The 14,505-nt window shown below is 38.6% G+C and overlaps 1 protein-coding gene across 1 annotated transcript in view; it reads right to left on the reverse strand.

Annotated features, from left to right (window-relative positions):
* Positions 1 to 13,924, reverse strand: part of PPP3CC (protein phosphatase 3, catalytic subunit, gamma isozyme) — a 129,438-nt gene extending 115,514 nt beyond the window's left edge. Inside the window, exon 1 of the mRNA XM_006864448.1 lies at positions 13,672 to 13,924. Within this exon, the coding sequence (XP_006864510.1) occupies positions 13,672 to 13,924 (253 nt within the window). The remainder of the gene's footprint in view (positions 1 to 13,671) is intronic.
* Between the last annotated feature and the right edge of the window lie 581 nt (positions 13,925 to 14,505).

Consider the following 14,505-nt stretch of genomic DNA (forward strand, 5'->3'; position numbering starts at 1 on the left):
TTAGTCACTGTGCCACCATTTAAGAAAGCTTTTGTTGTTGTTTTATGTCTCTGAGTCACCTCCAACTCACAGCAAACTTGTGTAGAGTTTTCAAGACTAAGCTGGTGGATTTCAACTGTCAGCCTACGGTTAACTGTTCAATACTTATCCTACAGTGCCATACCAAGACACCAAGGAGGCTTTTAGTACTTCCAAACTGCTAACACATTTCAATCTAGTTGTTTTTTTTCTTTTTCTTTCTACTATCATTGTTTGTTTTAACCAAATGTCAGTTGCTGTATTTCAATAAAGATTCGCTTACATTGCATCCAACTCAAAAGCAGATTCACTCAACTAAGTTTGCACATGATTCAATACCAGAACCAAACTATAAAATGAAACTTTCTGTGATAGGAGAGAATGAGTGTGTCTATAGAGAAGTATACATAGAGATGGTACACTTGAGTTACCTGACTGTGGTAGTGGTTACACAAGACTATACAAGTGACAAAACTGCACAGAGCTACACACACACGGATGAGTGCATAATTAGTGAGATCCAAATAAGCTCTATGGGTCGTTATTAGCTTCTTGGGTTTTATCTTGTACTATGGTAGAGTCCTGGTGTGGTGCCGCATGCAGGTTAATGAACTGGACTGCAATGTTGGTTTGAACCACAAGGTAGGCACTTCAAGCTCACCAGCTGCTTCTCGGAAACTCTATACAGGGTCAATATGGGTCAGAACTGATGTAATGGCACTTAACAACAACAACATGGGGGGTGGGAGGGCAGGGGTAGAGCGTATGGGATTTCCTTGTACATTTCTTTGCACTGTCCTACAAATCTATTTCAAAAGAAAAGTGAAATAAATTTTTTAAACTAACTATATTAAAGACTTAAGTTTCTAAAGTAAACTGAAGAAATTATACTGCCTTTTCATGGCCAAATCAAGCCTACTGCTACAATCCACATCCACTACATGAACAATTCATATTTTCAGATAAAAATATCTGACATCTGATGCAGATCTCTAAAAGAGACAAAGCCATATTGGCGATGACCATTTTAGTCCTGCAGCAAGTATGAGAAATAAACCTTAAAAGTTAGCCCTGTAAAGTATATTTTTAGATTATTGTGTGGTCTTACTCTCATGGGACACTAGGATTTACCTAAATAGCTATCTCTGTTCACTACAAATAACCCAGCTTTCATTTCTATTTTAAGCCAGCAAGTCTGCCCTACTTTTGCAAACTCATTTCCTAATCTATTCACTTGCATTTCCAATCATAAACCAGTCAAACAACGCTGAAGAGCCTCTTAAATGTTATCACTGGAAGTGATATGCATCTTTCAGATTCTTTCATAGTTTATTAGAACAAGTAATTTTATTAAATGATCTGACTTCTGTTCACAAAGTCAGAGAACTCATGCTGAAGTATTAGGACCTGGCCTTCCTACAACCAATTAAGTAAATAACCACCGTCAGTGATATCTGACAAAATAACAACTTCCATAATGATATATATATATACATATTTTTTTAAATGCACAATAGTCCAAAAAATTTACTTCCATGGATAAATCTACCAATTACCTTCATTACTCCAGCCATTCATTAAAATCATCCTACTTTATTTATAAAAGAACTTTTGGTAGCATAGTGGTTACAAGTCAGGGTGATAACCTCAAAGACAGCAGTTCAAAACTACCAGCTGCTCCTTGGAAGAAAGATGAGGCTTTCTGCTCCTGTAAAGATTTACAGTCTCAGAAACCCTAAGCAGGGTCGGAACCAACTCCACAACACATAACCACCAACAAAAACCACTTTATTTTTAAAACCTTGCAAAGCCTTAGGTCACAAGAATAAAATGTACTTAAACAAACACATACACACAAAACCACACAAAAATTAAATCTTAATTATTTAAGCCACTGAACATAGTCAAAATTTAAATGTTAAGAGATTATCAATTTATAGAAAGAAGAAGCATAGTTTTCCCACCAGATACAGTCTACAATTTAGTCATCTACCCTTCCCAGAGGTATTAGTCATAGGCAGCTCCATAGCTCTAATTTTCTGTTACATTTTTGGGAGGCAATTATATGCTATGTTGTGTGAATACTTTTCAAGACAGAATAGAAGCTTCTAAGTATAACCAGAAATGTGTTGTAGGGATTCATCAAATATTTGTTCATGAATGCATGATTTCTAAAATTCCATCTATATTACCAAAAAAAAAAAGAAAAAAAGAAAAGAAAAGAAATGAAACTTCCACCACTTTCTTTATTAAAAAATTTAGGTTTAAATCCTCTCAAAAGCTAAGGAGACTATCTTAAGGTTGGAAAATATAAAATGCAATATTCTTAACTCTTCATTTCACATTTGTTCCTTAAAGCAAAGCTGATCTGCTAACAAATCTCACCAAAATTTAAGATAATCCTTTTTAAAAATAATTTTTTTTGTTGTTGTTGTTAAGTGCAATTGAGTTGGCTTTGACTCATAGCAACCCTGTATAGGGTTCCCAAGGAGTTGCTAGTGAGTTAGAAATACTAATCTTGTGGTTCACACCAACCCTGCGGTCCAGTGCGTATCCTATAGTGCCACACCAGAACTCCAGATAAATAATAGTCCTGGTGTAGCGCTGTGGGCTAATGCGCCAGACTGCAAAGTCGTCTGAACTGCAAGGTTGGTGGTTCAAGGTTACTAGCTGCTCCTTGGAAATCCTATACAGGGTTGCTATGGGTCGGAATTGACTCGACAGCACTTAACAACAATAATATGTGTGGTGCTGTAGGATCAGCCCTGGATTGTGAACCATAAGATTAGCAGTTCAAACCCTCCAGCTGCTCCTCAGAAACCCTATACAGGGTCGCTATGAGTCAGAACAGGCTCCATGGCATGTGAAAACAATAACAATATTTATTATGTACTCATTGTAAGGCACCGTCACCATTGGTCATATCTATTCAACAGCAACGTCTTTGTTTTTAATGGACACTGGGCTAATCACTTTACATACAACATTACATTTATTCTTTAAATTCTGATGTAGGTACTATTATCTCCCAAGGCAAGGAAGATAAATAACAAATGTCACATCGCTAGTAATTAGTAGAGTTTGTGCTCTTACCAAGGGTGTCTTCCATAAAGTAAGCTTCTTATGCTTTCACTTACCTAACCATTTACTAAGCACCTAACCATATGCTAGGCACAAAGGAGCTCTGGTAGCGTAGTGGTTACGAATCGGGCTGCGAACCGCAAGGTCAACAGTTCGAAACTACCAGCTGCTCCGCGAGAGAAAGATGAGGCGTTCTGCTCCCGTAAAGATTAACAGCCTCGGAAACCCTGTGCAGGGTCACTATGAGTCGGAAACGACTCCACGGCACATAACAACAACAACATACTAGGTAATAAGGATACACAGCTCTTGTCCTTGAAAAGGCCATTCTAGTGTGAATAAAGAACAAGAAAATATTTGAAGAAATGTGTAAACCACATGGGAGCACATAAGAGACAGTATCTAAACTATTCGGATGATGACGACAACAATTAACATGCATTCAGAACTTACTGAGTGCCATTCCCACTGTACTTTGTGGAGTTTATCTCATCCTTACAACTATCCATTTAGAGTTAGGTTTTATTAACCTCTTGTACAGTTAAGTAAAGGAGTCCTGGAGTGGCGCTATGGGTTAATGCGCCAGACTGCAAAGTTGCTTTCAGCCGTAAAGTCGGTGATTCAAGCTCACCAGTCACTCCTTGGAAACCCTATACAGGGTTGCTATGGATCAGAACTGACTCAACAGCACTTCACAACAACAAAAAGACAAGTAAACAAAGGCAAAATAAAGTTAAGTGATTTGTTCAAAGCCACGGTGATAGGAGGAGGCAGAACTAAAATTCAGATATGTCTGACTCTGAAGCGCAGGTTCCAGAAGTCCTATTCTGTTTAGGAGTCTTGGTGTGGCGCTGTAGGATAAACATTGGACTGCAAGGTTGGTTTGAACCGTAAGGTCGGCAGTTCAAACTCACCAATTGCTCCTTGGAAACCCTATACAGGTTGCTCACTATGAGTCAGAACTGACTCCAAAGCCCATAACCATCACCACGATAAGTTGGAACCTACTTGACATTAATTAACAACAACATTCAGCCTCCTAAGCAGAGGAGAAAAAGCTTTTCAGAAGTCATCTTGCTGAATCTTGCTAGATAGGTAGGGACTAGCTAAACTGAGGGCCCAGATTCTACAAAGAAGTTATAGAGAGAATCCATTCACAGATATAATAAAACAGGGTATTCTAGGGAGTTAGGTGCAAGCAGTAATAAAATAGCTTTGGGAATCTGAAATGAGGAGGAAGTGGAAATGAAGACTAGAGAGGCATAGCAAAAAGGGAACTGTACATCAAGTGAAGTTCAGAGTTTATCTCACAGGCAGGAAGTACTCATGAAGGATTTTCAGCAAAAGATTTTGATGGTAGTGTAAAGAGTAGATTACATAGACTTGACAAACCCTTTGGAGCAGTTCTACTGCACACGCATGCTTTTCATGAGACTGCCAGGACTCAGAATCTATTTGACAGCAACTAATAACATCCAATCTGTGGTACTGTAAGATAAGCTCTGGACTACTAACCATAAAGTCAGTGGTTCAAACCCACCAGCCATTCTTCGGAAACACTATACAGAGTTACTATGAGTCAAAACGGATTCAACAGCACTCAGTAACAACAGCTCTCCAACAAAATTAGAATATGGCCTTCTCACCTTCCACATCATCTATGTGTATAATGCTTGAAATTTCCTATAATCTTGGCAGTTTTCAGCTACCCCTTTTCCTCCTTCTTGTCTGCATTTTTCCTCTTTCAACTCTCTCGCACTTTTTTAGTCAAGTACACCTTGTTTCTTCAGCCTTACAGCTACATGTTTTTCCAAGCTCCACCATGTAATTGAAACAGTCTTTTTCTGCTAAACAAATTGCTTCCATTTCAATGTCACCTATAACTAACATTCTTTAAAACTCATTTTCTAAAGGAAAAAAAAACTCATTTTCTTCTTTTTAACTTTCCTCCACAAAGGTACTACTGAATTCTCCAGCCTGACTGTTCTGAGGCTTCTGGTTTTTTCCTTCCCCACCCCCAGATTATTACTCCATTGTAGTTTTATTTTAGGGTACATGATTTAGTCCTGCTGTGGTGCTCTGGATAAGCACCAGATTACTAACCACAAGGTTGATGGTTCAAATCCACCAGTCACTCTTCGGAAACCCCACACAGGGTTACTATGAGCTGGAATCAACTCAATATTGTTAGTTGGAATCAACTAACAACAACAACATCTTTAGCAGTAGGGTGACAATTCATATTATACAAGGGATTTTATTGGCTATCAATTTAAATAATTTCATAAATAGTATTTTTGTGGATTCTCCAGAAACATGCATTTCTAAGTTTCTTTCTAGGGGTAACGTTTCATAGTCTTAGATAAAACATATTCTCATTATAAATTTTTATTTATAAAATGAGTCCATCAATTAAGCTGGATAGGATTCTTCATTATATCATCTTACACATACTTCCTTAAAAGTATAAAGTACCAACTCCAGCACCATTTCTCTAACTAGAATCATATTAAAAGTTACTCAGGACAGCAGTCAGAATTCTCATCCCACTATCAATCAAATATTTACACTCATCTCTGAGGCATTTAATTATACTTTTTTCTCTTCCCAACTTTTTATTTTTAAAATCTGAAATCCTATAAAAATATGAAAGAATATAAAAATGAGCACCTTTATGCCCTATACCTAGATTCACCATGGTTAATGTTACCACTTTAGCTTTCTTACAAATACATAATTTGCTTCTGAACCATTTAAAAGCAAATTGTAGACATCCTACTATATCAGCTTAAATACTTCATCAGGTATTGCCTAAGAATAAAATCATTCTCCTCTATAGCCAAAATATCACCCTGTCTTCATACCCAACATGTTTAGCATTGATACAATAGTATCTTATATATGCTTCATATTCCCCAATTGTCCCCAAAATGTCTTCTATAACTTTTTATTTTCCCAATCCAAGCTCCACATTACGCTTGGCTATCATTCTTAGGTTGCCTTCTTTCATCTAGACCACACTCCCTGCTTTTTCTGTCTTCTATCACTTGGGCATTTTTAAGAAGAACCCAGGACTTCCATTCTATACAAAGTTCCACAAACTGGATTTGTCTGAATATTTACTCATAATTAGATTCAGGTTAAATACTTTTTAGCAAGAGTAGATATTTCCTAAATTCTTAAATTATATCCTTTTTTTTTTAATTTTTAAATTTCAGTCTGTTGGGAAATATTATCTAGACACTGCACAAAAATATCATGAATCACTGACAATCAGTAAGTCTAACCATGATCACAAAAGATACAACTGTCTCGTTCCGCTTCTACAACATATCTTCCTGTCACCCAGTTCAATGAGCCTGGTTACCAAGTTATGCCCTTTTATAACAATAAACAAAAGCTCAAAACACTAAAAGGTTTCATAATACAAATCTAGTTTGCCAACAAAACAAAACTGAATTTAGGGAACTAAAAGTTTTCTTAACATACATCTCGATAATTAAGCAGATAATAAAATAAAATAAAGTCAGGTACCCCTTAGGTTAGGATGAAGATTTCAGTCCTCACTTTTGAAATTTAAAAAGAAGATAAAATTTAACATTATAACTTTAGGATACAGTGCTGCTGTGATTGCACAAAAGATTGCACTGACTGCAAGATAGCCCTTTATTTCCATTAGCCATTTAGCAAATAAGTTGCAAAGCCCCAAAATTACTACAACTGCCAGGTCTACCTGAATAATTTTGTCTTAGAAGTATCTGCTTAAAAACTAGCTTTTCTCCAAATATGTCACCTTGTTGCAAAGATCATTTATTTCCATTACCAATTTCAGCTTATGAATAGGTCTTTAATTATTTAATTCACTAGGAGTGGCCATGAATCAGGCTGCTAATATCACGGTCAGCAGTTGGAAACTACCAGCTGTTCCACGGGATAAAGATGAGGCTTTTTGCTCTCATAAAGATTTACAGCCTCAGAAACCCTATACAGGGTCACTATGCGTTGGAACTGACTCCACAGCACATAACAACAACAATGAGTAAATAATCTGTCTTGCATCTTAATTTGATTTAATTATCTCACAAAATGAAATTTTTTTTTTTACTTTGCAGTAAAATGTGATAGCATATTGCGTTTTAAAAGTTTTAACATAAATTGAGTTTACATGGGAGAATGCCAGTTTTACACTCATCATATCGTATTTTGTTTCACTGAAATGATTACAATCCCTTCCATGCATCATCATTCAACAGGATTTGCTTCTATTCCCTCTGGGTGTTTTTTTTAAATGTACACAAAAACACTCATGAATATATACTCATTTAAACAATCCAAGGGTACATTCTGCAAGCCTGTTTACAGGCCGCCAGCACACAGCCTTTCCCTTTCCATGAGTCTAGCATCCTCAGCTGCTCTATCTCTTCATGTCATCTCTGCCTCCATCTCTTGTGTCCCTTGTTCTCTGGTTAGGATCCCATATTCCACTCAGATAGTACATTACTTTATGGAAGAAAGTTTTATTGCCAAATGAATGTCTGCAAAACCAATCCAAAACATGTTCATTTCACATTCTTAATATTATATATTAACATATTGCGTTAAAAACAGCCTTTGTTGAAAACAAGTGTAAATCGCTATAATCTGATGAACTTGACCTATACTTATGGATGTAGTAGCTTAAAATATCAACCAAGAGGGAAAGAATCTTTACAGCAAGGATCATTCTCATCTGGTGTATTCAAGGTTGATAGGTATGGGCAACTTAAGACGTTGGCGACCTAAAATGGGCTGTAAAGGCATGAAGTGACTGGCTTACAAGTTTTCAGGTAGGAGTTTAGATTCAGAGTGCTCAGCAGTGGAGGTGAGGGGAGGTAGATTCCCCACTGAGTGGTTTTCATCCTGTTCATCCTGTCTAGACAGGTCTGGTAAAGCGAGATGGGGACAAGACTCTCATGATTCAATAATAAGTAATTGTTATCATAACTAATTGCAATTGTCGTAACTGTAAAGGTAGAAGTTTTGTAGCATAACGGGCTGAGTGGCCGATCTTACAGTCCCAGAGCAGAGGACCCTGGGATCTCCAAGGGAGAAGAGCAGGATCGGAGTGTGGGACCCTATCCAGAGAAGTGGCAATGCCAAAGATGGAGGCAGAGATGATGATGTGGAGAGACGAGCATCTGAGGATTCTATACCCATGGAGGGAGAGGGGATTTGTGCTGGCAGCCAGGGGCAGTATGCCCTTTGGCTGTTTGAATGACTGTATATTCCTGAGTGTTTTGGTGTATATCAAACAAAACAAACAAACAAGAGGGAATAGAAGCAAATAATGTTGAATGTTGAATGATAAAGCATGCAGGGGATTATAATCATTGCAATGAAACGATCTGATGTTCCCCCATGTAAACTATCACTCAATTCACAATAAAAAGTTAAAAACAAAAACTGCCTATGTTGTTGTTAAGTGCTGTCAAGGTAACTCATAGTGACCCTGTATAGGGTTTGACCAACCACCTTACAGCTCAAATTGACCTTGTGATCCAGTGTATCACCCTGCAGCACCACAGCAGGATTCCAAAAAGAACCTTACCCCAACTCAAAAAAGCAGTGTTTACATTAAGATGCCCTTTTTGATGTCTGAGTCTGTGACACAGAGGTATGAACATTTCCAGTGTTTCAGTAATTTGGCAGCTTATTAATTATAATAGTAAATTAAGCACAAATTAAACAAATATTGCTGACAATTACCAAAAATATGCCCCATAAGGTTAACATCAAAATGTTATACTTAGAAATGTTGTAAAGCTGTTTCTTCCAGATTGGTATTTTATCAAATGATTAGTGTATGTCTAACCAAAAATATAGAGTCCTGTTGTAGCGCTGTATGACAAGCACGGACCACAAGGTCGGTTTGAACTGCAATGTCGGTGGCTCAAACTCACCAGTCACTCCTTGCTTGGAAACCCCATACTTGGTTGTTATGAGTCAGAACTGACTCGACAGCACGTAACAGCAACCACCACCAGAAATATAAAGAACCAAGATCTGAATATAAGCATTTTTCAAACTATTTTCATGCTGATTGAAACCATCATGGAAGTATTTAGATAAAATTACACGATGTATGCTAATATGATCCATTTCCCTTTGGATTTTCATCAACAGATGGAAATACATAAAAGTGTTAAAAGCAGTTGTTTCTGGATGAAAATAATATGAAATCTTTTTTTTTTTTTTTTCTATTCGTTCTACCTTTTAGTGCTTTTTAAATTTTATAATTAACAGATTTAGGCTTTTAGATTTAAAAGCAAAAAGAAAAACACTTAATGCACTAAATCCATTCTCCTAACACACAAAAAAAGGGAAAAGGGGCCAAAGCTGTGGTAATGAATATAGTATATACCAGAGAATAAAATAGGGTTCAGGGTATATTTAAGAAAATAGCAATTTCTGCCAACAATACTCTTCTTAAAATCTTTTAAGAAAGTCACTTACTCACTGCCATCGAGCTGATTCCAACTTATGGTGACCCCATGTGCTACAGAGTCGAACTGTTCCATTGCTCTATAGTGTTTTCTTGGCTGTAACCTTTATGGAAGCAGATTGCTAGACCTTTCTTCCACTACCAACCCTTTGGTTAGCAACCTAGTACAAACCATTTGCACATAGCCATCCTGTTTCCAGAACCAGGAAAACAAAGAACCAGTTGCCTCTCATATGTGATACAAATGACATCAGTACATGCTGTGAATCACAATATACTTGAATCCCCAGGAAAACAGTAGAAATGTATCAGCATCTTACCAAAAAGAAGTTTAACATTTCTATTAAACCCCATTCATTCACCAAATAACAAACTTGGACAGTGGTACCTTACTGAAATTTCTTTTTGCTTTCCAGAGGAATAAGTTAGTTTTATTAAAATCAGTCAAAGAAAAAAAAAAAAAAAAAAAAAGTTTGTTCAAATAGGGAAAAAGACACAGAAATTAGGAAGAAAAAAAATGTCATCGTTCAATCATTTGAGTTGCTAATTCTCTGATTTAGATACTTGGAGCAATGTCCCAGTACTGCTCTGGAGGATCATCAAAAATGTTAACTTTTAAAGCAAAGAAAAAATAAATGAGTACCTGATAGAGTGCAATGCAGATGCTTTGCAATAAACAGGGAATGAGTGAAATCATAAGAATTGTTAAACAGAAAAGAAACACCTTTTTCTGCTAGAGAAGAATCCAGCTTCCAGGGAAGTACTAAACAGAGCTACATTACTCTCCTCACAATGTAACCTAGGAGGCTCCACTCTGATAGGTATCTTCCTGTCTGGGAACATCTTCCTAACTTATGTTATAATTTTCAAACATTCCAATTCTGATTTTTTCATATGTTAGTGATTTCTCTACTAACTAATGTAGTAAACAGTCTGTCATTAACCATCATGTTTCATAATACCACCTTTTCTTAAGTTTTTCATAACCGTTAAGTCACTTGCATGATCCAGATGTTTGACAGGGTTGGTATGTGAACCCTACTTGAAGTGAAGCTTAGTGACACTTCTTAGACCTTCATGAATTTCAAATTCTGAACTCTATGCAGAATGTAATCTCCACTGGTAAATAAAAAGACAAGGTAAGCTCCAGCAGCAGGAGGCAGGTTTTCTAACAACCAGACCAGTGAAAGCTGTTGAACAGTTTTCCTAAAGGACACTTCATAAAATATGAGGATATTTAAAAAATATAAATCACTACCACCTACCCACTACCCTTCAAGATTAGTTCAAACAAAACAAGTAGTTCTTAAAGTTAACAGGAAATGACAGAACTAAAAATAACTGGGGTGTGGTTCCACCTCTTAAAAAGCTTTCAAACTGTGAATAGATGCAGAGAACACTGGCCAGACAAGATAGCATCAGATTAGGATTCAGTACCTGATACAATGAACCCTACTTATAAATACAGTGACACATTACTTTCTTAAAAGAATTTTCAACTATTTGAAATTGGAAAACCCAAAATAGAGCAACAATAAGTCATAAAATATCAAAACTGCTGTGATCAAGTTCTTGGGCTATAGTTTTTATATATGAGATCAAGCTATATAGTCGAAGGGCCTGATATCACTCATGTTTCATTTAAGTGTAAACTTAAAAGCATACAGTACTTTGTAATTTCACTAAAGATCACAATTCTGCCTATGTAGACTAATGCTGATGCTCTACTTAAAGTATGTCTAGCAATAAACCAGCATCTGCTTCTAACTACGCTTTTTCTTTTAAAAATAGAAAAATTTTCTTCATACCTTATGAAGGTATGCAAGTGGAAATTACATTCTACAACAGAGTTCAGAATTTGAGATTCATGAAGGTCTAAAAACTGTCACTAAGCTTCACTCCAAATTCATAGTTGAACCATATAGGATAGGATTGTTGTTTTTGTTAAGTGCTGTCGAGTTGGTTCCAACTCATATTGACCTTGTATACCATTTCCATGGAATAGCTGATGGATTTGAGCTACCGAACTTGCCGTTAGCAGGTCCAGTGCTTATCCTACATTACACCAGGACCCCATAGCACAGGTAGAACTGCCCTATGGGGTTTTTTCTTTATGAAAACAGATTGCCATATCTTTCTCCAGCAGAGTGACCGATTGATGGGTCAAACCACCAACCATCTGGTTAACAACTGAGCACTTAACCACAGCAATACAAAGGTTCTCTCTCAGATGCTATTTATTCTAATTTGACACACAATTTTAGTTTGTTTGGTTTCCCTAACTACTTCAGTTTAGAAGTGGCAGATTAAGGAAAATTTTGACAGATTAGAGAAACTAATCTGTCAGAGACAGAGAAACGAAAAGCAAACAAAAACCTGCTCTTCCTTTCTTCCCCATCATGTGAGTGCTACTACCTTTTACCTATGTCTTCTCATAAGACTTTTAGGATCCAAAGATTCCTGGTCAAGAAACAAAAGTAGAATCGTCCCATTCTCCAGTGGATTCCAATGAAAACTGGTAGTAAAATCAGGTACAACTCCAAGAGAAGACATTGGAGAAGAATCAAGCTGTGTCAATAAGGAGTCACACGTGTGATGGCATAGCACATAATGTACCTAGGTTCCAGCACGCTACCATATGAAGTTCAATTTTGTCAAGGTCTGATCAACTGAACATGTATTCAGAACTTCCAGTTTCTTCCTTCGTTTTTATGCTTCCACGTTAAAAGGCTGGCTAATAAATATGTGAAAGCTTTGGTTTGGAAAAAAACAAAACAGAATAGATAAAAACCCTAAAAAAATGTAGCAGTCATTTTAGTATGAGAAGAAACCACCAACTGCCCTTCTACAGCAGAATACAACGGCCATATTAACAGCACAGGACAGAAATTAATGTACATAATGATGACCTTGATTTACAAACAAGGTTATGTTTAGTACATTATGAATCTTGAGAGGGTTATGTATTCCAAATGGATTGTATGCTATAAAGCATCAAAATGCTCAAAATAATTTCTTAGTTAAGGAAATAAGCTTCAGTTATATGAATAATTCCCTAATGGTGCCAGATAAATGCTGAGTAAATCATTCTTAAAACCAATTATATTTACTAAATAATATGTAGTGTAATGATGTTTGATATCTTGGGAGGTGAAATAAGTTATAAGCTAAAATTCTTCCCCTTCATTGAATATTCAGTAGTATTTTTCCCTTAAAAAAAAAAAAGTATTCTTGTCACCAATCTTAGTTTCCTTTGTCCTTCTAAATCCAAAATGAAAAAAAGAAAAGTATTTTAGTAGTTTTCTCCTACCTAGCCTAACACATTCATCCAAGACCACTAACACTTCTGGTCCCTTCTTATAAACTAGTGCTTTTAAAGCGATTGTTAACATTCAAGATAGGGAGAAGGCTTGTGCTTATGTCTTATGGCTGAACAAAAGAGAAAACAGGCACACAAATTAGTAGCTATGTTTAACAGATCTTGCTAATTTAAAGGCAGAAATAACTACTTCGTAAATCCCTACAAAAATTAGTAAGGAACAATTTGTGTTTTGTCCTTACAAGAACAACAAAAATCTAACACGGTGGACATCTGAATCAAGGTACATCATTCTCCCAGTCGCTAAGTACAAGAGGAAAATAAAACACTAATATCCTTTCAAGAGACCTGTAAATCCTTTTGGTGGTGGTGGTGTGCGACATCATAAAATGGATTTATTTTATATTTCAACAGATGACCGTTTCTTTAAATAACAACAACGACTTGTGATGGCCTAGGGAAAGTGGACCAAGAGATACTAATACAGACGCTAAAAAAAAAGGGTGTGTGTGTTGGGGTGGGAGGAGGATCTGACTTGGAAGAGTCTACTAAACTGCCTGCCCACGCCACCCTAGATGAGACATTAGAAGAGAGGAGTCTTTCTTATTAAAAAAAAAAAAAAAAAAAAAAAGATGGGGCTCCAAATCCTTCTGGGGAGAAGGAATCCCTGTCCCACCGGGAAGCGAAACGAACAAGAGATAAATGACCATGTCCAGCTGCAGGTCTAGGTGTTAACAGAAAATAGCCGCGGTCCCCGTAGAGGAGCTCCCACTGGAGATCCCCGCCTTCGCCTGGTCCACACCCCGTCCAGGTCCTCCCCCAGGGAAGGGCACGGTCCGGGTCCCCCAGCCTCCCTCTCGCCAACCCCTCCGGGCTGCGGCTGCACCTCCTCCGCTCCCTCCCTCCCTCCCGACCCGGAGCCATCGCCCAGCAGAGAGCCGTTTCTCGCGGGTCAAGGAGAAGGCCCGGTTGGCACCTTTGACGACGCGTTCTGTAGTGGAGAGTTGGACGCTCCTCCCGGACATGGTCCTCTTGGCCTCCTCCCCGCTCCAGGAGAGGGCAGACCCGCGCCTCCGCCTCCTCTGCCGCCTTCTTCTCCAGCGGTCTCCGCTCTCCCGGGGCCACTCCCGTGTTCCGTCTGGCCCCGGCTCCTTAAGATGGCCCAGGTAAGAAAAGGAAGTAGCCGCGACAGCCAATGGCTCCTACTCCACTCACAAGTTCTGGGCCCAGACCGCTCCCTCCTCTGGCGCCAGCGGCTGTGGCCGCGAAGACCGAATCGTGAGCGACCGCGACCGCAGCTTAGGGAGGAACCTGTGCGGCCGCGGCTGCTCGCGGCCCGGCCCTGCTGTACGCGCACGCGCGCTCCCGCGCACCCAACTTCCCAGCGGCCCCGCACGTCGCCGCCTGATGCCGGGGCCCAACGCGCGGTCTCGCTGCCCAGGCCTGATGGGCCACCTGACCTTCCGCCCCTGGCCAGTCGCCGACCCGGGCACTGCCCTTCCCTTGAAGGCCGCCGGCCCGCGTGGCTACCCTCCGCGCACGCGCGCATCTTTCCTCTCCTCTTCCTCTCACAGCCCATTTTCTCTTCCCTTCAGCCTCCTCTCCC

The sequence above is a fragment of the Chrysochloris asiatica genome, unplaced genomic scaffold (assembly GCF_000296735.1).
Source record: "Chrysochloris asiatica unplaced genomic scaffold, ChrAsi1.0 scaffold00064, whole genome shotgun sequence".
Taxonomy (NCBI): Eukaryota; Metazoa; Chordata; class Mammalia; order Afrosoricida; family Chrysochloridae; genus Chrysochloris; species Chrysochloris asiatica.